Consider the following 26,697-nt stretch of genomic DNA (forward strand, 5'->3'; position numbering starts at 1 on the left):
ACGTGCACTTGGCACCAGGACACCCTAGGCCGCAGTTCGATGATCGACTTTGTAGTCGTGTCATCGGATTTGCGGCCCCATGTTTTGGACACTCGGGTGAAGAGAGGGGCGGAGCTGTCAACTGATCACCACCTGGTGGTGTGTTGGCTCCGATGGTGGGGGAAGATGCCGGTCCGACCTGGCAGACCCAAAGGTATTGTGAGGGTTTGCTGGGAACGTCTGGCGGAATCCCCTGTCAGAAAGAGTTTCAATGCCCACCTCCGGCAGAGCTTTTCCCTTGTCTCGGGGGAGGCGGGGGACATCGAGTCCGAATGGGCCATGTTCCGCGCCTCCATTGTTGAGGCGGCCGATCGGAGCTGTGGCCGTAAGGTGGTCGGTGCCTGTCGCGGCGGCAATCTTCGAACCCGCTGGTGAACACCAGCGGTAAGGGATGCCGTCAAGCTGAAGAAGGAGTCCTATCGGGCCTTTTTGGCCTGTCGGACTCCGGAGGCAGCTGACAGGTACCGGATGGCCAACGCGGCTTCGGCGGTTGCTGAGGCAAAAACTCGGACATGGGAGGAGTTCGGTGAGGCCATAGAAAACGACTTCCGGACGGCTTCGAGGAAATTCTGGTCCACCATCCGGCGTCTCAGGAGAGGAAAGCAGTGCACCATTAACACTGTGTATAGTGGCGATGGGGTGCTGCTGACCTCGACTCGGGACGTCGTGAAGCGGTGGGGGGAATACTTCGAAGACCTCCTCAATTCCACCAACACGTCTCCTTTTGAGGATGCAGAGTCTGGGGACTCTGGGGTGGGCTCTCCTATCTCTGGGGTCGAAGTCACTGAGGTGGTTGGAAAGCTCCTCGGTGGCAGGGCCCCGGGGGTGGATGAGATCCGCCCGGAGTTCCTAAAGACTCTGGATGTTGTGGGGCTGTCGTGGTTGACACGCCTCTACAACATTGCGTGGACATCGGGGACAGTGCCTCTGGATTGGCAGACCGGGGTGGTGGTCCCCCTTTTTAAGAAGGGGGACCGGAGGGTGTGTTCCAACTACAGAGGGATAACACTCCTCAGCCTCCCTGGTAAGGTCTATTCAGGGGTGCTAGAGAGGAGGGTCCGTTGGGAGGTCGAATCTCGGATTCAGGAGGAGCAGTGTGGTTTTCGTCCTGGCCGTGGAACAGTGGACCAGCTCTACACCCTCCGCAGGATCCTCGAGGGTGCGTGGGAGTTCGCTCATCCAGTTCACATGTGTTTTGTGGATTTGGAGAAGGCGTTCGACCGTGTCCCTCGGGGAGTTCTGTGGGGGGTGCTTCGGGAGTACGGGGTGCCGGGCCCCTTGATACGGGCTGTTCGGTCCCTGTACGACCGTTGCCAGAGTTTGGTCCGCATTGCCGGCAGTAAGTCGGATTCGTTTCCGGTGAGGGTTGGACTCCGCCAAGGTTGCCCTTTGTCACCGATTCTGTTCATAACTTTTATGGATAGAATTTCTAGGCGCAGCCGAGGCGTGGAGGGGTTCCGGTTTGGTGGCCTCAGCATTGCATCTCTGCTCTTTGCAGATGATGTGGTGCTGTTGGCTTCATCAAGCCGGGGCCTCCAGCTCTCACTGGAGCGGTTCGCAGCCGAGTGTGAAGCGGCTGGGATGAGGATCAGCACCTCCAAATCCGAGACCATGGTCCTCAGTCGGAAAAGGGTGGAGTGTCGTCTTCAGGTCGGGGATGAGATCCTGCCCCAAGTGGAGGAGTTCAAGTATCTTGGGGTCTTGTTCACGAGTGAGAGTAGGATGGAGCGGGAGATCGACAGGCGGATCGGTGCAGCGTCTGCAGTGATGCGGACTCTGTATCGGTCCGTCGTGGTGAAGAAAGAGCTGAGCCAAAAGGCAAAGCTCTCGATTTACCGGTCGATCTACGTTCCAACCCTCACCTATGGTCACGAGCTGTGGGTCGTGTCCGAAAGAACGAGATCCCGGATACAAGCGGCCGAAATGAGTTTCCTCCGCAGGGTGTCCGGGCTCTCCCTTAGAGATAGGGTGAGAAGCTCGGTCATCCGGGAGGGACTCAGAGTCGAGCCGCTGCTCCTCCGCGTTGAGAGGAGCCAGCTGAGGTGGCTCGGGCATCTGGTTCGGATGCCTCCTTGACGCCTCCCTGGGGAGGTGTTCCGGGCATGTCCCTCTGGCGGGAGGCCCCGGGGACGACCCAGGACACGCTGGAGAGACTATGTCTTTCGGCTGGCCTGGGAACGCCTTGGGATCCCGCCGGAGGAGCTGGTTGAAGTGGCTGGGGAGAGGGAAGTCTGGGTTTCCCTCCTGAAGCTGCTGCCCCCGCGACCCGACCCCGGATAAGCGGAAGAAGATGGATGGATGGATGGATGGATAATAATAATAATAATAATAATAATAATCACAAGTATCTATTCTTTATCTTTAGTTTATTAATATGACGGACTGGGGTAATCTCGACCCATTCAATGAATACCCGCACGTCTGTTTCTTCAATTTGAAACTCAAGACACCACTATTTAAAACGGTTATTCATTGGAACACGTGCGACATTTGTACACAATGAAGCTTTTTGCCAGGTCAAACTTCTCAGTTAGTGTTGAATCAAGGAAATGGCGGAAATGGTTGAAAATTGGAAATTGAAAAGCTGTACATGCCGTCAATGTCCTCAAAAATATCAAAAGAGGAAAAGAACCAAAGTCATGTACAAGTATGTGTTTTTACGAGACAGTGGGGACGGTGTTCTCGGGGTAAGTTTGAAACGGTCGTGAACTGTCGGTGTTCCCAGTTGCAGAGTTGGCCGGATTGTCTTCATCGAGACTATGAAGTTTCGCCCATGTAAACTCAATTTCCATCTGGGATTCGAGATAAGGCTGCGTGTGCAGTGGAGAGATAAAAAATATAATAATAACAATAAAGTTGGTCCAAGTGTTGTGTATTTATTGACCTTGGTGGCGTCGATGTGGTCCTGCAGGGAGTCGATGAAGAGGTCTCCCACGGGCTCCCAAGCGTCTCTCACCCCCTCGGCCTGCTCCAGGGCCACCGCCAGCTCCTCCATCACCGCCTGGATCTGGAGGAGACGCTCTAAAGTCCTCTCCATGTGCCTGGGGGAGGTTTGTAAACGTAAAGATTTTCCAATGTTGGTCATTGGCAGATTTCAAATGGTTGTGGTGATTGACGTTTGAGAGATATCAAGAAATATATACAGTAAGTGCTGGAATCTGTTTTTTGTAAGTGTTGCTGCTCTGTCTGTGAGATAGTAGCAGTTTTTTTCATGGTATATAATTACCATAACAACTCTGCTAATTTTCTTTAGCCTGTATATAGCTTTTCCTATTGTATGTCAGCATTTAGATACAGCAGTAAGCTGTATAGCATTAAGAGTTTTGTTATTAAAGTGTATGGTGTGGATAGACATTTTGGTGTTAAAAAGGTACAATGTTTCTGTGGCTGAAGTGTCTTTTCATGTGTTAAAAAATTGTTCAAAGCTTGTTGGAAATGTGTTTTTCAAAGGTTTTTGTCTGGTCTGGCGACATTTTGCAATGTCACAGCTGAGTCTGGAACATATTTTCTGCTATAAACAGGAATTCACTGTATCATACTAATATGCTATGAGGTATTGTTCTTTGGCTGTGTTACAGCTTGTAGCATAAAATTTTTTATAGAAAATGTGATTTTTAGCGTTATTTTTTCCAAATAAATTACACAAATTCAAACGTGATTAAAACTAGGGCTGCTTGATTATGGGAAAAATAATATTCATTTTTATTTTGGTAATACATTTTTATAGAAAATGATTTTTAGTGCTATTTTTTTCTAAATAAATTACACAAGCTCAGACTTGCTCAAAACTAGGGCTGCTCGATTATGAAAAAAAATAGTATTCACAATTATTTTGGTAGTAATTGAAATCACAATTATTCAAACAATTTTTTTGTTTTTTTTTTTGGTACCAAACAAGAAAATGTTTAAACATTTCAAAATATTAAATTATATTGTTAATATATAATTAATCATAACTGTAATTAAATAAAATATCATAATCATTTGAAAAACTATACTTTTTCTTTTGGACCAAACCAGATTTATTCAATTTGACTTTCTAAAATAATAAGTCTTAAAAAAAAAAAAGTGCAAATATGTAATTTTAAACAACTCAAAACGAGTATTAAAAATATTTTATTTTTGTTCATGATTGTGACAATTTTGTTATTGTGGAGTGTAATAATCAAAATTGTAATTGAATTTTGATTGATTGCACAGCCCCACCCAAAGCTACCAATTATCTTATTTATTTATTTTTTAATTTTTTAATGGAGTTCTAATCTGTAATAGGCATAGCAGCATTGCATTTCCAAATACTAATATTTGACATTCTTTTCAAGCAAAAGGATAACAAATAAGAAGTGACCTATGTCGGTCCACACAACGGGCCGTCAGCTTCTCCCAGAGGTCGCTCGCCACGTTGGCCTGCTTCCACACCGAGCGGCTCACGTTCAGGATCCGCCGGCGGGGTGACACCTCTGCAGAGAAGGGACAATGGGTAGATATGATCTCAAAGGGATGACGTCTTAAAGAGATACTTGACTCATTGAGCCATTTTCAGCAGTAAAAAGTTCAGATTTTGTCTATAATTAATGTGGTAACTTCATGATTTTTCATGTACGATTAGTACCTTTAAAAAGTATTTTTTTTTCTACTTGCTGTCAACTGATGATGACATCACCTGTGCTGAGGGAGTAGAACAACCAATCATGGCTTAGTTTACTGACTAAACCCAGAAAACAGGTGAGCCATGATTGGCCGTTACCTTACTTTCTCAGCACAGGTGATGTCGCCTTCATTCGACAGCAAGTAGAAAAAATACTTTTTAAAGGTATTAATTGTACCTGAAAAATAATGAAGTTAACACATTAATTGTAGAGAAAATATTAACTTCTTACTGCTGAAAATGGTTCAATGAGTCAAGTATCCCTTTACAGTATCCTCAGCACAGTTGATGACATCATCAGTCAACAGCAAGGAGAAAAATTACTTTTTAAAGGAATTAATTGTACATGAAAAATAATAAAGTTATCAAATTCATTCTGGACAAAATATTCACTTTTCACTGCTGAAAATTGTTCTATGAGTCAAGTATCCCTTTAAAGCTGGAAATTAGATGTATCACACTTTTTGGTGTATTTATACCCTTTTTGGCTGAGATATAGCAGGTTTTCGTTTCAAATAATAAAAAAAAAATGCATTTTTTGTTTGTTTTGTTAATGCTACAAGATTAAAAAACAAAAACAACCCCCCCTCCCCCCCCAAAAAAAAACAAAAAAACAAAAAACAAAACGCATGTTGTATTTGCCTTGGTTCCTACCAGTCTTGGCATAAACAATATATAAAGATGCAAGAAGGAAAAAAAGATAAAAATAGAAATAATAGATAGAAAAAAGATTAAAAGATGTTTATAAAAAAAAAAGAAAGATATGGAAAATGACAAGAAAGGGCTTGGAGGGAAGGAGACAGTACGAATTAGAGAATAAACAAAACAAACTGAACTTTGTGATCTACAGCAGTCACTAAGTCGCGACCCACTTTTATAGAAGTTAGGAACACAGAAAATATATTGTTCAAAAAAGTCCTTTGAAAACATGATTTTTGAACATAACTATATATATGCTTATTGCTTACAGGTGCAAACTTTAAAGAAAGCAAGGATGAACGCGACAACAAGACTTTTCACAATCAGAATTTTGGAGCTGATCAGCAAAAGTAAAAAAAAACCCCAAATAAATAAATAAATAAAAAAGATAACTGATCACCAATTTGATCAGAAGATGGACCAAGCTATCTAAACAACTTGTATATTTACTGTACAGACGACCCCTAATACTTGCGTGGGACTGGAACAGCCAACAAATTCACGTATAATTGACACCAATTATGTCACGGGTTGGGTTGGGTTTGGGTTGATTTTGTTACTTTTGTTATGGCTCAGGTTTAATTTTGGTTTAGTTTGATTTTTGTCCTCATGTTTCTTTAAGTTCAGTCATGATCTGTGTTTTGCTTTGTTGTTCTTGTGCACCCCCCTAGTCTTGTCAAGCATTGTCATGTCCACCTATGTTTGCTTGCCTGTCCTCATGTGTCAACCAATCAGCATCTTCTGCCACTTGTGTCTTGCCCAGCTGTGTCAATTGGTGTGTGTGTGTGTGTGTGTGTGTGTGTGTGTGTGTGTGTGTGGGTGTGTGTGTGTGTGTGTGTGTGTGGGTGTGTGGGTGTGGGGGTGCGTGTGTGTGTGTGTGAGATTGTATTTAGTCTGTTGTCTCCCCTCTGTCCGCGTCGATTCATTGTTGATTTCCTCCCGTCATGCTGCCCGTTTTTGCCCTGAAGTTCCCTTACGTTTTGCTTTGCTTGTTTTTGGATGTTGTTGTTTTTTTCAGCCAAATCCTTGTTTACCTCCTTGTTTTGTTTAATGAAATCCCTTTTTTTGACTGCACCTCTGTCTCCTTGCCCTGTTTCCCTGCACCTGGGTCCTCTACCCTCCACATCGTCCAGCCATCCATTTTCTGAACCGCTTGCTCCTCACAAGGACCGCGGGGGGTGCTGAGGCCTATCCCAGCTGGCTATGGGCAGTAGGCGGGGGACACCCTGGACTGGTTGCCAGCCAATCGCAGCCCTCCACATCGTAACAAATTGAAATGCATTAGGGAAAAAATAATTACACTTAATCTCTAAAAAAAAAAAAAAAAAAAAATGTCCCAAAAGTGCTGACACACCACCCAAAAAAATAAAATAAAAATACTGCATTACAAAACTAAATAAAAAAAATAAATAAACAGACTGTTTATGCTCTGAAAGCTTGCTAATTTTTTACAGCTTGTCCACAACACTCTTTTGGTTCTGACCCAACAGATGAGAATCATTAAATCAACAGCATGTAGATAACTGTTAACTCTTTGTTTCGACGACAGTTCACTTCAATGGACCATTGACTTGAGTGTACGAGTATGGAAAGCAAATCTTTGAAATTGACTTTTGTATTCTTATCATATCGCTTTACGGTTTTGGAAATTACATCTGTAACTCTTTGACCCAGGAAAAGGTTCCTTGGAGTGAAGAAAACATGCCCCATGAGGTGAATTCTGCACCTTGACCGACATCAGCGGGTATCTTCTGTGTACTTTGTTTCTGAGTGCGATGGGAGCTGACCTTTGCCTTCCGCCAGAGTCTCCTCCGGCTCTTGGAAGGGATGCTGCGCCAAGAAGGACTGGGCAGACTCCAATACCGAGTAGATGAACGGCCCTCGAGACTTGACATCCTCCATGAAAGCCTGGCGAGAGAACCCAAAAGTAAAAAGAAGGAAATCAAGGAAACGGTTTCTCGGCAAATCGACAACCTCTGACCAGACATCTGAGCGATTGGAGAAGAAACTGTGCCTTGTTTGTAAAAGATTCAGTTACAAGCCTGCCGTACAGATTTGCAGAGCCTTCAGACAAACTCGACGATAATCCTTCACAGTGAGAAAAAAACCCAGAGTGAGTTTGGCTTCCAATGATCTGTAATTCAAACAAGTTTTATGTCAGCCATCTGCTACAGTATTTACTCCCGGCCAGTCAATGATAGTGATGTATCGCCACTGGGAAACGACCACCTGAGGAGAAAAAGCAAGATATTTACAGTCCTTACAAGCGCACCCGAATGCACCATTAAGCAAGCAAGTGGATTGAGGCGCACGCCGACTGATGTCTGGCAGGTAGCGGCCGGGCCTGTGGATCATTTGGTGCTGGGCCAATAGAAAGAAGAGTTGTTACAGTTTTGATGCAGAATAAATGAAGTCAACACACGGGCAGAAATTCCATGTTTGCAACTGTAATTTAGCTTAGTTTATTCACTCAAAGTGAAGTGGCGACAAGTAGTAAGGAAGGGCCTCTTTTTGTTTGGCACCCAGGATTGGTCGCCAGTCAGTCAGACAAGACAAGACAACCTGAGTTCACACCATCACTGAGTGAGAATTGAAACCAAGCTGCCAAATGATCCACTACGCCACCAGTGACTTTCATTTTCCCCGTTATTGCGCAACTGTGAACCCCCGGAATTATCCCACCCCCTTTAATGAAATTAAAGCTTTGCCAGCGTTGCTAGTAGCATCATCGTTTAGTTTGAAAGGGTTTTGGATGTTATCAGTCATTTGAAACATCAGAGGAAATCAGAAATGTTTCCAATGACCCACTCATAATATTCAACCAACCAAAACTTTTTTTTGACAATATGTTCTATGCAGCCCAACTAGTCTAAATATGGTATTCTGGTTGATATTGTGTCACTTGAATATGAGTTAAGCAGCAAAATCCAGTCATTTTTATCCATCTCAGGGGGGCGGCCATTTTGCCACTTGCTGTCGACTAGGGCTCAATCACCAATCACAACTCCACTGTTTTCTGAAGCTGCGCTGTGATTGGTTGTTACCTGAGACCCGAGCAACATTGATGTCATCTTCCGTTGACAGCAAGTGAAAGCAAAATGGCCGCCCCCTGAGATGGATACAAATGGCTGGATTTTGCTTCTCATATTAAACTCGTATTCCATAAAATGTAATATTTATCAGAATGTCATATTTTGGCTCGTGAGGTCACATAGATTATTGTCAAGAAATGTTTAAGGTTGACTCCCACTCTTTAACTCAGTCAGTCCCAGCCATTTTCACAGAAGCAATCCCCTTCGCTCCGTTTTACTGGATTTTGACTGATTTTGCAAGGCCCACAGAATATTGTGTTCTAGTGCTATAAAAACATGGAACCTACCAAAAGAAAGATGAAAGTCTCTTCTTTCATCAGGAAAGAAAAGTATATTTCTGTTTCCATTAGCTGAAATTAGCATTACAAGATAGCTAAGTTTCATCATTCACAATCTATTTAGAATTGTGAGTAATTGAGCTTTTTTTCCCAACATGACCCTTGGCTGATCTCTTTTACGCTGCTGCCACCTGCTGGCCGTTTGTTTAATAACTACCATTTTTTTTAACCGTTCTTTGCAGTTAAGAGGCTGCATCAAAGCCTTCTGTATGCTCTAGCATAAAAAAAACAGCCAAAAAAAAAGTATAAATGCGTCTTTAGGACACAACATTTAAAATAGAACATATTTATACGTTTTTGGGAGCAAATGAGTTAAACAACCTATTCTATATCACCTATTGTTTGTGGGCAGGCCTGGAGTGTATTCTTTTATGTGCTGGTTACAGATGGTCTGATACTTGTTATAAAAGCATCATGATGCTCTATACAATTTCTTCAGATGAGGAATACCAGATGAGACCCAAACACACAGCAGAAAGACACCAGCAGCAAGTTTTGAGCACAGAAGTGACTTAAAGGGGATCACAGGGTTCTACTGGCAGGATCACATGGGATTACATTGCAGTGCGCTTGTGCTGGAAGCCCCGAGAAGAGCTCAGAAAGCAGTCGGAATCCGCTGGGGGAAAGTCATACAGCTGGCCTGCTGGCACAAAAAGAGTCAATTAAATGGCAAGAAGGCAGCTCGGCTGGAACTCCCGCTCCGCGGCAATCCACAGCCGAGCAAGGAGTTGTGCGAGAAGACGTGCGGTCGCCCCTCACAGCCTGCCCGCAGCCGTGAACGCTCGCCATCTTAATACCTTGAACAATCTTTGTCCACCTCTGCAATCAAGGGATTTCATTTCATTCAAATAATGTCACCAAGGTGAACAGCATGTGTTTAAATTTCTTTTATGCAAATCATTTCAGATCTAGGGAGAATGATATTTTCAAGGATTAAACGAGTACGGGCTTGAGATTGGTTTCAATTGAGATGACGCTATTTGCAGGAAAACCGCACTTGACACTTTCTGACATAAAATGTTTAATTTTTGACGGGCTTTTTATAGGATTCATGCGGTTTTGCAAGGTGAGGAAATAAAATATTGAACAATTGCTTAATAGGCAGTCTTCTTGAAGGTGTGTCTTTACGGTATTTTGGTGTACAGTAAATAGAACTTGGAACTTTTGGGTATTTTTAGCTTTTAGCATTTCATTGACTATGATTAGGCATGCGTGAGTACCAATAGCAGGTATTGGTATTGAGAAAATTCCCAGCCTTATTTCAAAATGTTGATACTCGCGACAGCGGTTGATACTGGCATCGGCCAACCTCTTGTGGCCGTTTTATGATCAGGAACTCGAAACGAGAAGAACAGAAAAATGCCAATTCATTTCATGCAATTTTAAGAAAATAGTCTATATTGGGATTTATAGGTTGTCCTTTAAAATGATCTGTCATTGTTTTTTGAGAGAAATTTTAGTGACTTGTGACTAGTACTAAGACTTGTATACTCGTGGTATTGAAGAGATTTTTTGGGGAATTTGAGAGTTATAGAATAAAACAAAAATGTTCAACTTACTGAAACATGCAAGGACCAAAATCAGAGAAATTGGTATTTCCCCTGAGAGCTCTATGAAGAAATGCGTGCTTGATAGTGGTTACTGCTGCTGCACTTGTTGAGCTAATAATACAACTCTGATTGGTAGGGATGTAACGATAATGGAAATAACAATAACGTGATATTAAAACTGTCACAATATATCGTCGTTGCCACGCCACGATATTAAAAGCAGCGCATCTGTTAAAAAAGTCAGGTTGATTTCCATTTATGCAGTTCGAGAGCACCCTCTTGTGGCTATTTTTTTTAGTGCAGTTTAATTTTGTTTTGCATGTTTTGGCCTTTCAATGTTGAAAATACACACTAATCGTCAGATGTAGGGCAACGTAATATTCTTGTGAACCGAGTCAATATGTGGAGGATCTCAATATGTGTGCTTGCATTAGCAAGTGCCTCAATATATATATTATATTTATATATTGTTTTATATATATACTTTTTATGATAATTTTATAATATTTTTCATTGCTGTACTGTACCAAAGCACAATATATATATATATATATATATTTTTAGTATGAGCTCATTTTTTCAGAATATTGTGACCTTTTTTGTATCGCCAACCTCCCCACAATATTGTGATAATTATCGTATCGTGACCTTCATGTCGTGGTAATATCATATCGTGATGTTTGGATATCGTTATATCCCTACTGGTTGGTAGTATGTTTTGTTTTGCGACCCATTTGAAAGCGATGCTAATTCTCTTTCAGCTGCAATGATGATGTGGATGAAGTGTTACCATGCTGATCAACACAAAATCGTCAACGCATGCAATGAAAGAATGACAATTAGGAGCAGACAATTTACATGCCAGCAGAAACATTGTGCAGTCAAGTGGTGCGTTTCAATATCAGCCCAGCAAGCTTGATAAACGGCAGGTGATGAGATTTCAACACAAAAGCCCAAATGAAAACGCCAGCACGCTGCAGCCAGCGCCGAGGAAAATATGAAATAAACGCCTCAAATTTGAGAGCTGTCACGTGAGATAAGATTCCCCGAGCAAATCATGGAGGCAAACCTTCCTCCCTCACACAAACAAGCAAACCAATTCCCTCTTCTACCTCACATCATTTGCCTTTTTTTTTTTTTTTTTTTATTGCTTAGCCTTCATCCACTCTGGTTCCCCATTGTCTCCATCCTCTCTCCTTTCAGTCTGACCCAAGGTTATTCTAGTCAACTAAAAATAACGAAATATTAATAATATTTCGTTAACGAAATAAAATAATCAAGAAAATGCTTTTTAAAAAATGAAAACTGAAACTACATTTTACATTTGCAAAACTAACAAACTATAAGTATAGCAAAAAAAAAATCTTCGTTTTAGTCTTTTGCAATTAATTTAATGCATGAGCCTGTGGGGATGATTTTAAATGTGATTTTAAGTAGATTTATTTTGATATTAAGCAGAATAAGGACATTTGAAAGTGTGTCACACAAGAGTGGCGTCATCAAGCAGCAGCTAATAGAAAAGCCCTTCAGATGACGTCGCTCCCATGGTATTTTTTTTAAATATTGCGCACAGTGATGCACATTTTTTTCAAAACTAAAACTAATACTGAAACTAACTAAAACTAAGTATTTATTAAATAACTAAAACTAATAAAAACTAACAAAACCAGGCTTAAAACTAATTAAAATTATATATATATATATATATATATATATATATATCCATCCATCCATCCATTTTCTTGACCGCTTATTCCTCACAAGGGTCGCGGGGGCTGCTGGCGCCTATCTCAGCTGGCTCTGGGCAGTAGGCGGGGGACACCCTGGACTGGTTGCCAACCAATCGCAGGGCACACAGAGACGAACAACCATCCACACTCACACGCACACCTAGGGACAATTCGGAGCGCCCAATTAACCTGCCATGCATGTTTTTGGAATGTGGGAGGAGACCGGAGTATCCGGAGAAGACCCACGCGGGCACGGGGAGAACATGCAAACTCCACCCAGGAAGGTCCGAGCCTGGACTCGAACCGGAGACCTCAGAACTGGGAAGCGGACGTGCTAACCACTCGACTACCGTGCCGCCCTATATATATATATATATATATATATATATATAATATATATATATATATATATATATATATATATATATATATATATATATATTCGATTCGGCGATATATCGCGATACTACATCGCGCGATTCTCGAATCGATTCAATAATCGGCAGAATCGATTTTTTTTTTTTTTTTTTTTTTTTTTTGGATTCACACCTTGAGCATGGAAGAATGTTATATGAACGGCACATTAAGCCTTAATATTTTTATTTTAATGCTGTTCAAATGTGAAACAGATTGCAAACTGTTTGTGTACAGTGGCTCACGGTTATAAGCCTCAAGTTTTAGATAAATATATTCATACAAATCTTACAGTGTACATGTACAAATTTACTGATAGTATTTTCTAAATTTGAATGGAAAAAAATCGCAACAATCGACTTATAAATTCGTATCGGGATTTATCGGTATCGAATCGTGACCATTCGTATCGGGATTAATCGGTATCGAATCGAATCGTGACCTGTGAATCGTGATACGAATCGAATCGTCAGGTACTAGGCAATTCACACCCCTAATATATATATATATATATATATATATATATATATATATATATATATATATATATATATATATATATATATATATATATATATAAATAAAAATAAAATAAAAACTAACTAAAATGAAAATTCCAAAACTATAATAACTCTGGTCTAACCAAGAGGAGCTGATCCATGGATTCCTAGACCTGCTGCCTTGTTCAAACTTTAATAGCGGCTAAATTTCACACTCCGAGGCTTCATTTTCGCTTGAAGGAACATTAAGAGGCTTCAGATCAGATTAGGATGAATTATGCACAGTGTGAAGCATTTTCGGAGGGAGGAAATGACTTCAATGACTTCATCTTCAACATGTTGCTGGCATCGCGTTTCCTCCTCCCTGCGGACGGCCCCTCTCTGGGGTCTGTTGACAAAAAAAAGAAAGATGGATTTTCGCTTCTTTTCACGCGAGGCACAGAAAGAGTCTGGCGCTTTTAAAAGAGCCGCAAAATCCTCCTCTCTGTTGCACACATGCTCACTCGTCCCAACATTGAGGAAAGAAAAACAAAACACTCCCTCACCCTCGCAAACGCTTTCTCACCCCAAATCCCCTGCATGGTCACCCTCAAGGACACACATCCAGTTAACGCACCCCTAAACTAAGACACAAGCAAATAGAATTTCTATTTTTTTTCTTCGCACAGACAGAAATCCATCTCCAAAAAGACATGGGGATAAATCCACTTAGGATCTATAATTCACATTTCTTAAAACACGTTAACTCTCCATAGAAATCTGGGATGCAATTTCGCACTGCGCTTTGTTGAAGGGAAGTTTCTGAGCAACCAGGCGCAGGGAAAGCTGAGACGTTGCGGATTATAAATCAGGTTGCGCTGAAAATGGGACAGCCAAGGAGCAAGGAGAGGAGAGCAATCCAGAACAGGAAGTGAGGAAACAAAACGAGTGCTACTGCAAAGACAACGTTATGGTATCCTCACTTTATTGCAAAGGTGGACAGACAGCCAATGAAATAATTTAATGAGTGTGTGGAGTTCCACAAGAGTCTATTCTTAGACTCTTAGCGGTTATTTAATGACTTATACTCTAATTACATTCGTGTGCCACTTCCTAGGCTTTGACTACACTTTAGCTGCCAAGGATTTGACATCCCTGTAAATATAAAAATAAATAAAAATATGTTTGTCTTTTCTTGATAACTCACATCGCATCTGTTATGTTATACTTATTTGGGCTGCTAGGTTATGCAACCATCTAAAATCAGTTGATTCAACTTCAGTCATTCACCTCCCAGTCATCCACAGGTGTGCCCCAAGAGACCGTCCTGGGACCCCCTCCTTTTCATCCATATCTCATTCCCACCGGAAATATCTTCCCCAAATATAACGTCCAGTTTCACAAATCAACCTCCGCTGACTCCCCATCACTTGATATACCGTCTCACTGAAGTCCCTTCATTTTTTTTTTTGTGCAAACTTAACAGGGATTCAACAGATTTTCCCCCCATCTGCACATGCCAACTCGAACATATTCCCCATTACCGGCATAGACAATTCCACCATTTATACGTCTACTCCGGTTAAGAGTTTGTCATCCTCAACAGCAGCCTATCATTTAACGCTCACATAAATAACATCACACGGCCCGCATCCTACTTCCATCTCCGCATTATTAATCGCATTCGCCCGTCCCTCGCTCCCCGTTCCGCTGCCATCTCCGTTCGCAGCAATTTCCCTCTTTTTAGTCTCCCTCACAAATCCCTCCATAAACTCCAACTGGTCTATAATTCAGCTGCTTGAATCATTACAAGAACCAGCTTCTTCCACCACATCGCCGGATATTTACAACAGCTAAACTGACTACCAGTTACATTTAGAATACATTTCGAAATCCACATGCGCACGTTCAAGGCCACCCATAACATTCCCCGTCCAAAGCCGTCATACTTATCTGTCTACAAGTGTTGCTTGTGCAAGTTACAACACTGACACTGACTATTTATAAGACGCTCTATGCTGTTTTGTATTTCTTGCTAGCTCAACTGACTTTGCCAAGGCAAAGCTTTGTAGTTGTCACGGCTTGAGGGTGGAGTAAGAGATGCGGACCCAAATTGAGGAGACTGATTTATTGACAAGTGGGCAGGAAAACCATGACTTCGGCTAGACGGAACTGGATGTGACATGATTGGACTTTGCAGGACTGGACTCGGCAGGACTGGACTTCACTTGACTTGACTTGGCAGGACTGGACTCTATTTAGGCAGGACTGCTATATCAAAAAAGCTACTTAATAAAGTGATTTGACTTGGCAGGACTTGACTTAGCAGGACTGGACTGGACTTGGCGGGCCTGAACTGGACTTGGCAGGACTGCCTTGGACTTGACTTGGCAGGACTGGACTTGACAGAACTGGACTTGACTTGACAGAACTGGACTTGACTTGGCAGAACTGGACTTGACTTGACTTGGCAGAACTGGACTGAACTTGACTTGGCAGAACTGGACTGTACTTGACTTGGCAGAAATGGACTGGACTTGACTTGGCAGAACTGGACTGGACTTGACTTGGCAGAACTGGACTTGACTTGCCTTTGCAGATCTGGACTTGACTTGAAAGAACTGGACTTGACGTGACAGAACTTGACTTGACGTGACGTGACAGAACTGGACCTGACGTGACAGAACTGGACTTGACGTGACGTGACAGAACTGGACTTGACGTGACGTGACAGAACTTGCCTTAACGGGGAGTGTCTGTAGCTTGAGAAAACAGCAGAGTTTCATTGACGAGATACCCAACACGACCCACATAACACCAGCAATGCACCCACACTGACTGGAAAAACTCAACAGACTAAATACACCAACACCAATGACCTAAAGAGACACAACTGGGCGAAAAACAAGTGGCTGAGGGCAGTGATTGGTCACACACTGGGAAGGGGAGACACATTCATTGGACGTGGTTAGACATAAAGAGACAAGAGAAGAAACAAGGAATACATGACAAAAACACCAACCACAGACAAACACACCCCAAAAAACACCAAAATAGAACAAAATCCCAATCCCAAAGAACCAAAACATGACAGTCTTCCCACATTTTTGCCAGAAAGTCTAAGTAAAAATGAAGGCTGATATCTCAGAAAAAAAAACTTTTAAGTCAGGTCATTCATATTTGTACAAAAGAAAATGATATTTAAAAGTTGATTGATATATTTTTCCCATTGTTGTACAAGGACATTTTATCAAATGTTTAACCTGTGATGTACGTTGTGGTTTTGTGAAATGTGCTATATCAAAAAAGCTACTTAATAAAGTGTTAATCTGCCCATTTTTGTAAAGTCGAAAACCAAGATGTCCTTGCAATATCTTTTAATGTTATCAAATTGTGAGAATGTTCCGCCGACCGCTGGACAATAAACACATTCAAATCTTATGATAAGAGAAGCTTCTATCTTGAAACTCCGACTCATGACAATCATGACTCACCCCTTGATGTTGCTCTGCAAAAACATTAAACAGATAATAATATTGTATTCTTTTTTTTATCCCCTTCTGTACCATCCGTCTTAGACTGGAACCAATTTACCATCGACAATGTAGATATAAATGGCAGCGCAATCACACGCATCACGCAGATCATAGCGCATGACCCCGGGAACACCCTCAATCCATTTTCACACTAAGGAAACAGATAGCGCGCTTAAAAGTGGAAAAGGGCCACTCAGCGGGACTTGTCCTCGCCGCCACACTTCTATTAAGCCGGAACGCCCACTGAATACATCTCGCTGTATTTATGTGTAAATCTATCACAGTGCGGTCACGAATCCTCCCTTGAGGCACGATAGACACTCGAGTCGACGGATTGTGTGAAAAGGTATTCGCCCTTACCTGGTGGAACTCCCTCTGGTGCTGCACGGCCCCCACGTCGCCTCCTATGGGCAGCTGCTCCGACAGCTCCTCGTCCTTCGCTGTCAGCCATTCGATGATCTCCTGCAGGGAGAGCTGCAGCTTCCCACTGTTGTCCGAGATGGCCTCGATACGCACCCTGCACACCACGCACACACCCAAACAACATTTTGGTTACTTTCTTCAACTTCTTCTTGATCAAGGTGTGCTGACTTTAAAAAAATTCGGGGAAATGTCGTGCACATGCAAGTTGAAATCAATCTTGGATAAGCATAACGTCAGGGAGGTTTTCCCGGTAGTCTTTAAGATGTAGCATAGCGCAGCCCCGTTCGGAGTTTTTAATGACATCCTCGTGGCTAACAACACTGGGTGTGTGTCTTGTTCTTTTGGACCTGACTGAAGCATTCGATTTGATGGCCCACAGCATTCTGTTGGCTCGAATCGTTTGCAGCACCAGGTGGGCATTAGTGGTAGTGCTTAGTGGTTTACATCCTACGATGGTACCTCGGTAACCTTACTCTCGCAAGATGAACTCTCGCAGTATTTGTGAGTTCACAAACCCCGGAAATCATCAATACATCTTGTACTCCTCTAGCAGTTAACCGCTGACCAATCACAGAGCGACATTGTGTTTGGGGGCAGGATATGCAACTGTGACGAAACCAGGAAGCCAGCGCCAACGCCGGAGCTAATAAACAAACCTAACATGGTCGAACGGACGCTGCAATTAATTCTGTTCTCGCAGAATTACTCACCATTTCCTTGTTGAATGTTGAACAGCGAGAGGCGCTTCATGCTTTTGTAGCTGGTAAGATGTTTGTGCTTTCCCCCCCTTCGACAAGAACGAAGACGAAATTTTCACCCATGGCCGTAATTGGTTAAAATAAATGTGTAGAATGACGCATCGTCCAATCAGCTCGAATTATTGTACAGAATGTCCCGCCTTTTCCCGACCAAATCACTGTGGAGAGCTACCAGATGGATATTGCAGAGCATATCCATCTGGCTATTGCCAGGTTAGTACCTCGGAGTATGAACATAATTCGTTCCTGTGAAGTGTTCAAAGTCGAGTCGATTAAATCCACGGTGGTTCTTTCTGTTTTTCTTTGCTACCACTGGCATTGTTGTCTTTCTTTGGACCTTGGCGAAGAAAAATGTGGAAAAATCCAAAACACACTTGCGAACGTTGGAGCACCTCCATATCACACACGCTAGCTCGAAATGAGCAGTGCCTCGTCTCGACTACCGTGATGTGTGCATTCGGCATTGCTCGGCTTGACTCGTCTACCCATTCAAGGGTACGTTTGGCTTTTGCTTGGGTGTTCAGACGTCAAACTCTGAGGCATTTTTTTCTCAGATTATTTTTTTTTGTCGAAGTCCGATTCATACGAGTTCCGAGACGTTCGAACTCCGAGGTTCCACTGTATTTGGCAGACAGAACTTTTTGTGTTTTCTCTGCCACGCTGTCTCACGGTGAGCCACAGGGTTCTATCTTGGGGGATCATGGGATTTCTTTTCACTGCTATGCAGATTACAGCTTTCTTCTTAAAGCCACCTCTGTCTAATCTGGCAAGAGCTGGATTGATAATTTTGATTCAGTCAAGGGAGTTCTTTACAATATCAATCTGCTCCACGGTGATTTGCTTGGGAAAGAATACAAGACAATATACAATACAATACAAACTCCCAAGAATACAAGATGTATTCTTAGGAGTTTGTGAAATCACAAATACTGCGAGAATTCAGCTTGCAGAGCAAGATTAATTAACCTCTGTCCTATCTGGAGGACAGTGAGGCCGAGATGACACTGAATTTCTTGAATTTCAGTAAAAGCAAAACAGAAGTTTGCGTTTGGACCTCGTACATCCCAGCCCTGTTGACGCGGGCCCCCTTATCTAACTGCAACAGTCTCCAACTTGGACAGTGATTTTAAATTGGACCGACAAATTTGATTGGTGCTGTCTTTCTTCAGGCGTAAAAGTTTTTCTGTACCAAATTAGAGTTGCAGATGATAGTAAAATGTACAAAACTTGAGAAGTCGTGTCACATCTCGTTATATAACTCTTAATAACAAAAGATCGATAAAAATGTACTATACAGGAAAGGTGGGAGGAGCAGTACTTATACTATTTTTTGTTTAGAAATAGATTAAGATGTTGCATAGCTAAAGCTTCAGTCGGATGTTTGTTGATACGGTACACTTGATGCTTGTTAATGTTTTAAATTTTATTTGTATTTAATTCAGTGATTCATTTGCATACCACTAGAGGGAGCTCACATACCACTATATGATGCAAGTGGGAAATAACACGTTTTCCCTCCCATTTATGACTTTTTTTTTCTACAATACCAAAAGTTCATCAATTTTTGGTCCATTACATATTAATACTATTAAAAATAAGAAAAAAACAAGACTGTAATACTAGTGTTTTTTTTTTTTTTTAGTGTATTTGGCCGTTGTGAGATCACTTAAGTCTTCCTTGTTGTCCACTGACTACATCCTACATACAGCTAGTAAAGACAATAGAAATGCAAATGAAGGTGCAGGCTAATGATAGTGTAGTTGAGATGAATAATTCATTCATAAGTATGTAATTCATTAGCTGAGAGGACACTTTGCTATTGTTGCGAGTAAAAATGATAATAGTGCTTTTTAAAAAAAATATTATTATTATCTTTAATTACACTTAGAGAGGGTATAGAAAATGGATGGATGAATCTTTAATTACCACCAACCAGCATGTCACGTCAATAAGCAAAGTGTTGCTTTAGCGCTGCAGCTGGCAATAAACGGACATTAAAGAGACATTAGAGGCGTGAAAATTTCCAAGTGTTTCAGTTACACACCAGAAGCCAGCACTACGGCACTATTATGATCTCACATCCCATTCACCAGCACTATTACCATGATGAGCCAGAATGCAAGTCAGTCAGAAAAAAATAAACATAGATGAATTTGTTAGTATTCATAAAATTTAGGCGCACAATAATGTCACCGACGTACAAGATGGGATATGGCGAGGAGGCATGTGTGTCGTCAGATCTGTGTAAAGGAGTCCAGAAAGAGGCTTTTTTTTTTTTTTTTCCCCCACGTGTACCGTCGGCAAGCGTTCATCAACGGGTTCATTTCAGTTCACATTAGCGAGCGGAGAAATGGAAGTGTAAGGCAATTTTCTGCAAACTGAATTTGGCACACACGAGCACACACGAGAGACTCGGAATTACATCAGAGATGCCAGCTGGAGGGCGGCAAAGAAGGTACACGGAAAGAGAGTGGGTAAGTATGAAAAGATTAGAATTAATTGATTAGGTAATAATTAGGTACGCCAAAAGCAAGATAACAAGGCTCGCGCTTGATTGGCATTGACAAGGAGATATTCATTTATTTAATATTATAAAATGATTCACGTAGGGGTTGTAAGTTAAATATTTAAATATATTCAGTATAAACACCAAATCATTGTAATGAGTACTTGCCAGTGCAAAATGTCATGGCTTGGGTTGGGTTTGGGTTGATTTTGTTACTTGTGTCATAGCTCAGATTTCATTTTGGCTTAGTTTGATTTTGTTCAGTCATGGTCATGTGTCAACCAATCAGCATCCTCTGCCTCTTGTGTCTTGCTCAGCTGTGTCTAATTGTGTCAATTAGTGTGTATGTATTTAGTTTCTTGTCTCCCCGATGTCCGTTGTCAATTCACTGTTATTTCCTCCTGACATGCTGCCGGATTTTTGCCCCATAGTTCCTCCCAAGTTTGCCTTGTTTGCCTTTCCTGAGTTTGTTTGTTGTTTCTGACCAGTACCTCGTTTACCTCCTTGTTTTGTTCTATTAAATCCCTTTTTGGCTTCACCTCTGTCTCTTTGCCCTGCTTCCCTGCATTTGGGTCCACCACAACACCTCAATCATGACACAAAAAATGCAAATACATTCCATGTATCCTACAATACAAATGTATTTATAATTCATATATCCTACAGTCCATGCAGATTATTGGTTGAACAAGTATTCTATTTAATTTTTTTTAAAGTCAACTATATTGGTCTCCAGCCTTATACTTATTTCGACTGAACAACAATGAAGCAAATACGCAAATAAATAAAAGTACAACTCATTCTGATGAATGCACTTGTTCAAATAGTGGGAACTGTTTGTAGCACGGGCGGGATGAGTGGTTAGCGCGTCCGCCTCTCAGTACTGAGGACTCCGGTTCGATTCCAGGCTCCGGCCTTCCTGGGTGGAGTTTGCGTGTTCTCCCCGTGTCTGCGTGGGTCTTCTCCGGGTACTCCGGTCTCCTCCCACATTCCAAAGACATGCATGGCAGGTTAATTGGGAGCTCTGAATTGTCCCTAGGTGTGCTTGTGTGTGTGGTTGGTTGTTCGTCTCTGTGTGCCCTGCGATTGGCTGGCAACCAGTTCAGGGTGTACCCCGCCTACTGCCCAAAGCCAGCTGAGATAGGCACCAGCATCCCCCACGACCCTTGTGAGGAATAAACAGTCAAGAAAATGGATGGATGGATGTATGGATGGATGGATGGATGGATGGATGGATGGATGGAAGAATGGATGGATGTTTATAGCACGTTAATTGTACCTTCTGCCATCTAGTGGCAGGGCATTTAATTGCTCTGCCTGTCAAGTTGCATTGTTGGCCATAAATAATTTTCCAAGCAATTAAGTGAAATTGAATAATTTCCCACAATACAATTGTTAGGAATCAAATTGCTATTAAATTAAGGGATCTTGCAGGTGTGTTGTGGCCTGTAAACATACACTAAGTAGCCGTTAGCCTTTTGTTGCTCCAACTGTTTTACTCACTAATGCAATTGAATGAGATGGAGGGAAACTATTATTTTGAGGCGCTGCTAACAGGCGCGACTACTACACGTACACACAAAAATAATCCAACTTGTACGCACAGCCTGTGCAAACAACTTGTGAGTCATACACAAGAGCAAGGCTTTCGCATGGCTGTGTCTGAGTCAGGTCATCCATCAGCAGACAACCCAATATCTTGTTGCTGCTCACTGAGTAACAAACTCTGGGTAAATGTATGTAGCTACTTATGTAATACCGTAATTGCCGGACTATGAGCCGCAATTTTTTTCACACGCGTTCAACCCTACGGCTTATACAATGATGCGGCTAATATATGCATTTTTTTCTGACGACCGCCAGGGACGCTTGAGTAGAAAAGGTAAGAGTGAGACAGGTGGAATATATGTGTCGAGGAAGACAAAGTTTAATGTAACTTGACGCTTTGTGCATGAATAAAATGAGCATGAACAGACACTCATCATGGAAAATACAAGAAGTCTCAGTGACTTTTAACGGTAGGTTATTTTTAAGCAGCCCTGTTAGTGCTGTGTTACTACCGTATTGCTGCTGTGTTACTGCCGCGTCACAGGCACTGTTTGGAAAGAAAAGCTAAGGTATATTATTGAACTCTGCGTACCGTCTTTCTTTGTAAATATCTCATGTTTCAATGTGGGCAAATGCGGATTATGTATGTATGTATAAAATGCCTTTTGCTTTAGAAATGTACTGGATGCAGCTTATAATCAGGTGCGACTTATAGTCCAGCAATTACAGTATATTCCGTAGTATGCAGCACATTTAAAATGACAACAGTACATTTAAGACATCATATTTCGTTATTTTTCCATTTGTAATTACAAGTGAAGTGCTAGTAGCAAAGAGATGACAACTAGTGCATAGTATTGCCTCACTGTGTGGCCGGGAACTGGAAATAGTCAGATTGGTTGCTTACAATGCTATTAGTTTATGTGTCTTCGCCATGCTCTTTGGGAGTGTTTTCATTTTGGTATTTTTCATTGTTTGCCAAATTCAAGAAATAGCTGAAAATGCATTAGCGCCTGTTTTTTGTTTAACTATCTGAAGCTCTCTTAAAATTGTATTTGTGACAGAAAGCAAACAAAAACAAATCAAAATGACCCGTGTTTACTGTGGCTTCACATTAGTTAATTTTACCAAGTGATTGACTCCAAACCGAACTAATGTTTCACCTCTGTCCTGAATCTGATACAAGAAAAGGCTAGACTGCATCGGATTGGTGGTGCAAATACAATCCGTTGTTATACTGGTGAGTGTGATGTGTCCTCTATGAGGCATGTTTTGTAATAACAAAATTCAGCCATGCTCAAACATGCCGTCTATAATAATATAGAATGCCCATTCTTATTATTGGGCCTCATCGGAGGTCTGTGCCCTTCTGAATGTCTAGATTGTTATTTCCTGTGACACAGCAACAAAGTAAATAGCATGAATGTGTTCACGCAAAGGATCCAATGTGTTTCTCATTCAACACACAAACAAACAGGGCATTGTTCCTCATTAACAGTGGCTCTCTGGCCATCTGCCGATTTTATGTCCCATCAATTCCCTTCTTTTTAGCTCCTTTTCAATCTCCACTAGCTCCGGGGGACATGTATCTACTTAAAGGGGTAAATCATGTTGCTGCAGCTGGGCACTGGAGAGAAAACATCACAGATTTTTTTTTTATATTTTTTTTATTTTTTATTTTTTTTATTGCAGCACTACAGTGAATGGTCTGCTGGCTCTAAAGCACGCTACAGTGTTAACAGTCATTGAAATGAGCAAGTGGCTGTTTGATGTGTAAATCTTTTTTTTCCCCCCTCAACAAACACTGGAGCTCAACAACACTCACGCTTAGACAACATTAACATGCAGGGTAATCCAATCAGGAGTGTACGGCTCCAGCAAACATTTAGTTAGATCACCACCAGTGTGCATTTACAAATAACTCGTTAAACAGGCTCTGAGGACGGCAGGATATATCAACAAGTACAATGAACCCTCGCAATATTCGGGTTCATTTTCACACCCTTGGAACAGCGCAGACTTTTAAGCAATCGTTTTCTTTCAGTTTTTACAGTGAGCAGGCACGTCCAAAATTACTTGTCTACATTTAGTGTTGAATTTGGCGAAATTAAATGTAGCACAACAATAAACGCACTCATTTGTCAGAAAATGAGTAGCTTCTTCTTTGCTTTGTGAAGTAACATCAGGGTGGTAATGAATTTATGTAAGCATGCTAGTTAGCTTGTTAGTGAATTTGTGAAGTAACATCAGAGCGGAAACATCAGTAATGTTAACATGCTAGTAAACTTGTTACCGAATTTGTGAAGTAAAAATCAGAGCGGAAACCTAAGTAATGTTAGCATGCTAGTAAGCTTGTTAGCAAATTTGTGAAGTAACATCAGAGCGGAAACATCAGTAATGTTAACATGCTAGTAAACTTGTAACCGAATTTGTGAAGTAAACATCAGAGCGGAAACCTAAGTAATGTTAGCATGCTAGTAAGCTTGTTAGCTAGATATCTGCTTCTGTAGCAAGTCTACCATATTTATTTCACCAACACTCTAATTCTCGTAAATGTGAAGTATTGCCTTCTGACAAAGGGAGAAAGCAGATAAAATATGCTTGAGTATTGTCCAATGTGTGTGTGTTAAAGCAGAAGTTGTTTGAAGGTTTATACTGGCAGTGACATCCATGCTAATTTGTTTGATTAGCAAGCTGCATTTTGTTTGATTTTGGCTAAAATTTCGATCCTTAATTTTCTGAGTGAGTGGGTAAAACCATACAAATAAAACATGTTTATATGGTCTCTACATATCACAGACTTTCAACTATTATGGATGGATCTGAAACATATCCCCCACGATAAATTGAGTATCACTATATTGTGCTGCGTATGGCGAGATAACATCATTCCAGTTGTGGTTTGACCGGAAGCCAAAAGAAACAATGACAAGAATATGACGTTGAGAGCAACCGAGAGATGACTTTGTCACTAAACACGCAGCAACAGTGGCAACATCTTGGAAAGCTATCACAAGGGAAGACATGTTCAGATCAGTTTGATATTGCCATAATATTGTCGTAATGAAAGATCCCGGCCCTTTTCATTTCCGGGATTAGCAGCGTGCGAAGGATCCGGCAGAGATGAGCCCGCAAGCGCGGCATCGGCGCATCACTGCTGCTAGCTGCGGGGGAGAATTCTTATCATTTTGAGCTGGAAATGTCAAATGTGTCGTGACTTGGCCAACCTTTTCTATGCAGTTTAACACAGCACGCTTGCATGCCACCCCCACGTTGCTTGACAGTTCCCATCCAAAAGTAAATACGATTGTCAAATAGAAATTCAACTCCCCAATCAGTCGGAGAGATTACAGCGAGAAGCTTAGCGTTCGCCCGCTTCCATGATTAATTAATGCGTAGGAGACTGAAGCAGAGTTTGGGCTGTTTTAGGCGAGGAGCTCGCTGCTGTTGCCTCGGGGCTAAAGGAGGCTTTGAGCGCAGCCCTTTTCCGTTCTGCTCTTCTTTTCTCTTCCCCTCCCCCCTCTCGCCGAGCCTTCTTTTCACTCAAATGAACACAAGTTTGTGAAAAATGGCAAACAGTGCCAGGAGTCAGAAAGGCAAGACTGTGTTAACAAGAGGAAGCCCAACATTAATTGGAAGGTTATCGAGAAGCTATCGTACACATTATCTAATCGCGGTTGTTTGTCACTTCGCCTCTTGAAAAGATGTTTTAATTGTTGTCCAGGTTATAGGTCATTAAAGAGGAAGAAGGCGGCCATTTTACCACTTGCTAGCAAAAGTTGCTCAGGGCTCTTATTATGACCAATTGTGGCTTAGTTTGCGCACACCACATGACTAAACTCAGAAAACAGGTGAACTATATGATTGGTTATTACCAGAGCCCTGAGCAACTGTGATGTCATTTTCGGTTGACAGAAAGTAGCAAAATGGCTAAAAACGGTTGGATTTTGCTGCTGAATTCATTCACTCCACAAAAATATAAACGCAACACTTGTTTTTGCTCCTATTTTTATTTTTTTTAATGAGATGAACTCAAAGATCTAAAAAAAACCTTTACCGCATACACAATATCGCCATTTCTCTCAAATGTAAATCTGTGATAGTGAGCACTTCTCCTTTGCCGAGACAATCCATCCCACCAGTGTGCCGTATCATGATGCAGATTAGACACCATGATTAGGTGCACAGGTGTGCCTTAGACTGCCCGCAATAAAAGGCCAGATAGAATCCCCACTGATTTAGACCGTCCTTCTTGAAAATTCTTTTAAATCTTAAAAAGAAACAAAAAAAAAACAGCATAACAACACTTGAGTGACACTTTCTTACTCGAGCAGAACATTTGCACCACATCTATTCATATTGAGTGTGCTGTGTCACCATGCGTCACATGTTCTCGCCTCCCGTCGCCGCACTGATGAAATGTGTTCAAACTCAAGGAAATCGTTCCCTCGCACGAGACAATCGGCAGTCTATTCTGTAAGCACACTTTCAAAAAGCATTATTGTCTCACTCATGATGCAAGATTTGTGAAACATTAGAATGGTATCACTTGGTGCGGGGAGCTCACAAGACATTCAATGACAAAATCAATGTTTGTACTTATTGGTAGGCACTCCATTTTGAGGCCAAGCAGGGGAACTAAAAGAAGGAACGGAACGTTCAGCGCTTTCCAGCTTGTCGGTCTCGAAGTGTAATTACATACGTTTTGATTTTATTATACAATAAACGATCTGTTTTTAATGAGAAATTTGACGATGGATTGAATGCCTCTTGAAATGACATTTATGGTTTGTGGAATTTACTGCATACAATTTGCGATGGCCAATCCAACAAAACATGCACCTCAGTGAGAAATAACTTCTTCCCTAGTGCAAAAAAAAATAAAAAACAAAGTTGTAATCTTTACGAGTCATATTTTGTCAAGATAAATAGTTGTA

General features: G+C 41.6%; 1 protein-coding gene across 5 annotated transcripts in view; it reads right to left on the bottom strand.

Annotated features, from left to right (window-relative positions):
* Window positions 1–26,697, bottom strand: part of drp2 (dystrophin related protein 2) — a 241,583-nt gene that overhangs the window by 77,494 nt on the left and 137,392 nt on the right. For all 5 annotated transcript variants that reach the window (XM_077532096.1, XM_077532093.1, XM_077532094.1 and 2 more), the window contains 4 exons: window positions 16,886–17,042; window positions 7,174–7,294; window positions 4,388–4,499; window positions 2,924–3,080 (listed from right to left, as the gene is read on the bottom strand). In XM_077532096.1, the coding sequence (XP_077388222.1) occupies window positions 2,924–3,080; window positions 4,388–4,499; window positions 7,174–7,294; window positions 16,886–17,042 (547 nt within the window). The remainder of the gene's footprint in view (window positions 1–2,923; window positions 3,081–4,387; window positions 4,500–7,173; window positions 7,295–16,885; window positions 17,043–26,697) is intronic.

This window comes from Festucalex cinctus, chromosome 9 (assembly GCF_051991245.1).
Source record: "Festucalex cinctus isolate MCC-2025b chromosome 9, RoL_Fcin_1.0, whole genome shotgun sequence".
Taxonomy (NCBI): Eukaryota; Metazoa; Chordata; class Actinopteri; order Syngnathiformes; family Syngnathidae; genus Festucalex; species Festucalex cinctus.